At 45.6% G+C, this 3,507-nt stretch overlaps 1 protein-coding gene across 1 annotated transcript; it reads right to left on the bottom strand.

Annotated features, from left to right (window-relative positions):
• Positions 1-1,151: 1,151 nt before the first annotated feature.
• Positions 1,152-2,902, bottom strand: LOC125520527. The gene is made up of 2 exons (XM_048685481.1): positions 2,490-2,902; positions 1,152-1,432 (listed from the first exon to the last, which is right to left on the bottom strand). Exons 1-2 carry the CDS (start codon positions 2,800-2,802, stop codon positions 1,389-1,391), a joined length of 357 nt encoding a protein of 118 aa, XP_048541438.1. The 5' UTR covers positions 2,803-2,902; the 3' UTR covers positions 1,152-1,388.
• Between the last annotated feature and the right edge of the window lie 605 nt (positions 2,903-3,507).

Here is a 3,507-nt window from a genome sequence, read left to right on the forward strand (position 1 = left end):
ATGTTGGACGTCCCCAAACGAATGATTTGGACGTCCCCAAACGAATGGTTTTTTTAGATCTGAAAATACTGTCAAACCCAAAATCTCCTCCAGTGAATGCAGTTCCCACAGTACAAGAAATAATCAGACCGGAGCGATCCTATGCTTCAGCAAATATCACCATATATCTGGTAAAGCAACGTCTAGTTCTCAACCAAGTGAATGCAGTTACTGGAATGTTGGACGTCCCCAAACGAATGATTTGGACGTCCCCAAACGAATGGTTTTTTTAGATCTGAAAATACTGTCAAACCCAAAATCTCCTCCAGTGAATGCAGTTCCCACAGTACAAGAAATAATAAGACCGGAGCGATCCTATGCTTCAGCAAATATCACCATATATCTGGTAAAGCAACGTCTAGTTCTCAACCAAGTGAACTATGGCAAAATCAGACCAGAGAAGGGCTCCCCATCAATGAATGCAGTTACTGGAATGTTGGACATCCCCAAACGAATGATTTTTTTTACATCTGAAAAATACTGTGAAATCCAAATTCCCCATCAGTGAATGCAGTTACTGGAATGTTGGACATCCCCAAACGAATGATTTTTTTTACATCTGAAAAATACTGTGAAATCCAAATTCCCCATCAGTGAATGCAGTTACTGGAATGTTGGACATCCCCAAACGAATGATTTTTTTTACATCTGAAAAATACTGTGAAATCCAAATTCTCCATCAGTAAATGCAGTTACTGGAATGTTGGACGTCCCCAAACGAATGGTTTTTTTAGATCTAAAAAATACTGTCAAACCCAAAATCTCCTCTAGTGAATGCAGTTCCCACAGTACAAGAAATAATCAGACCGGAGCGATCCTATGCTTCAGCAAATATCACATATATCTGGTAAAGCAACGTCTAGTTCTCAACCAAGTGAACTATGGCAAAATCAGACCAGAGAAGGGCTCCCCATCAGTGAATGCAGTTACTGGAATGTTGGACGTCCCCAAACGAATGATCTTTTTACATCTGAAAAATACTGTGAAATCCAAATTCTCCATCAGTAAATGCAGTTACTGGAATGTTGGACGTCCCCAAACGAATGGTTTTTTTAGATCTGAAAATACTGTCAAACCCAAAATCTCCTCCAGTGAATGCAGTTCCCACAGGCTATACATCTCATAGTTGTTTGTGTGTGAAGACATCCAGGTAAGAAATATCAAGTGCAAGGACAACAACACATGAGCTTCTACACAAGACTTTCTCAGCGCTGTCCATTAGCTGCATAAAACAGCGCCACGAGGAGACAATGTTCTTTATGTTAGGTCGACGGAAACCATGTTTGCAACTCAGTGCAAAGCTAATCTGGACCAGTTCTGCAATTTGACAACAAGCATTGGGGAAGAGTTCATGTTATTTTTAGGGGAACATGTTCCTCCTCGGCATCAGGGCCTGCAGATTGAAAAGGCAAATGTTATGTCCCGCCATGGTGCATCAATAAATTTACAGTTGTCAAAAAATAAATAAAAATACAGTATGTAGAACTGCTCGACAAAAACTAAACAGCGCACTGTTTGTGCTCCTGGTTCTTTTGTTGTGAGCAATGTGCATTGATGTGTGCTGTCATGCCTTGAGGTTGTCAGCCAAATATGATCCAACTGTTCAAGAAGGAAGGCAAATGCTCATGGGTACGGTACCACCAAGTGAAGAGCACACATGGCCTTACATGCAAATTATGGCATGCCTTGGGATCAGCTCAATTTCAACACAGAGAGTCCAACAATATCCACAACTGATGCCAAGAATCAATATGTAAATCCTGTGATCCTACCCATTTGTTTTGTCCATCATCAGACTAAACAAAGACATGCAAACTTGGACACAATATAATGGGATACCTGACGAACACCGAATCGGCCCGAAAATATAGGATCAAAAAGCCATTTTGCATATTAGTACATAACCTACGCATTGCATACAGTGAAGCACCTCTTCTAGCATTTCGAGCTACTACTGTTTTATGATGGAAAATGAAACCTCGGAGGACTATGATGTCCAACCAGCATGAAATTCCAGCCAAATAATAACATGGACAAAGAAAACTCTACACAGTTCCAGTTCCAGTTCCAGTACACATCCGCCTGCCCTGAACTCCTAAAATGAACACATCACCTCCAATACTCAAACCCCTTTTGATGCCTACTACACAGCACCTCCAAATGTGGAGTGCAATGCCACAATCTCTGTAAATACACTATCCAGTACACAGATAAATGCAGGTTTAACATGCTTCAGAATCAATGTGAACAAAGGATTGGCTGATTAACGATCTACCCCTACAAGCTAAAACATGCCTTCAGGTTCAGACTAGCATCAGCCCCCACAAATGTAGTGATAAATCTGAAGGTTCTTTTTTTTTCTGAGAAAAATGACAAATCTGTAGTAGCTACGGCAGGGAGAATCGGTATATCACTGCGGCAGTATCGCGGGAAAGCAGCGAGGAGCATACCTGACGGCTTGGGCGCCGGGACGGCGAGGTCCTCCTCGCCGTAGATGTGGCGGAGGCGGGCGGCGGTGATGGGCGGGGAGGGCATGGCGGCGAGCTTGACCAGCTCCTCCCTCCAGGCCCACATGGTGGAGGACATGGCGGAGTTGGCGGCGCGGAGGGAGGACTTGCGGGCCTCCAGCTCGTCGATCTCGCCCTGCTGCTCCGACGACCGGAACGCCAGCGCCACGAACGAGCCCAGCAGCAGCGCGCTCGTCACCTTCTCCGGGTTCGCCGATAGCTTCGCGCCGATCCCCCGCAGCGCCGCCGCCGCCATCGCTCGATCCCTCGCTCGCTGGCTCTCGTCTGCGCCGCCCAGTAGCAGACTCCGCCGCAGCACGAATGGCACGATTGGTTGGACCGGCCGCCGCGACCCTAAGCCCGGCCCTTTTTTCCTTGCTGGGCCGTAGACTGGTAGTCGGTGTGCGTTGCGTTAAATTCGTACCTAAAAAAAACACTTTGTCTAAAAAATGCCCTAAAAAAACTGTCTCAAAAAAATATCGTTGCCTAAGAAAACATTTCCTTCTTTTTCTTTGGAAAAGAGCAACCGTATCTCTTATAAAAGTTCATCAGACAAGCATCCCAAACATAATAAAAAAAATACATCAAGATATTTATGGACCACAAAACGACCAATACTACCGGTAGGGCGAGCTGCCAATTGGCCGTTGTCGCAGCTCACCTATCGGAGCCAGACCGACCTTGTCGATAATATTCGGGAAGTCTTCATGCGCATGCCCTTTAGGATCAGTGCCCTGGAGCCACAATCAACATCGTTAAACCCTTGAATCGACCTAAAGTGTGTGATACCATAACTCGTTGTCACCCACGCATGACGAGGAACCCTAACCTCGCGCCCCAAAGAAACGAGAGGAATGTATGCCGAAGCTCTGTCGATTTCGGCCAGATGGACGAACTAAATGAGAATCGAAGCCGGTCAGACCAACTCAACGAAGGAGTGTGGCGTCCACCCGAACGTCGC

This window comes from Triticum urartu, chromosome 7 (assembly GCF_003073215.2).
Source record: "Triticum urartu cultivar G1812 chromosome 7, Tu2.1, whole genome shotgun sequence".
Taxonomy (NCBI): domain Eukaryota; kingdom Viridiplantae; phylum Streptophyta; class Magnoliopsida; order Poales; family Poaceae; genus Triticum; species Triticum urartu.

Coding starts and splice junctions, on each gene's coding strand:
- LOC125520527 (XM_048685481.1), bottom strand. CDS start 2,802: ATGGCGGCGGCGGCGCTGCGGGGGATCGGCGCGAAGCTATCGGCGAAC. Junction 1,433..2,489: donor CCCGGCGCCCAAGCCGTCAG/GTATGCTCCTCG, acceptor TTCAATCTGCAG/GCCCTGATGCCGAGGAGGAA.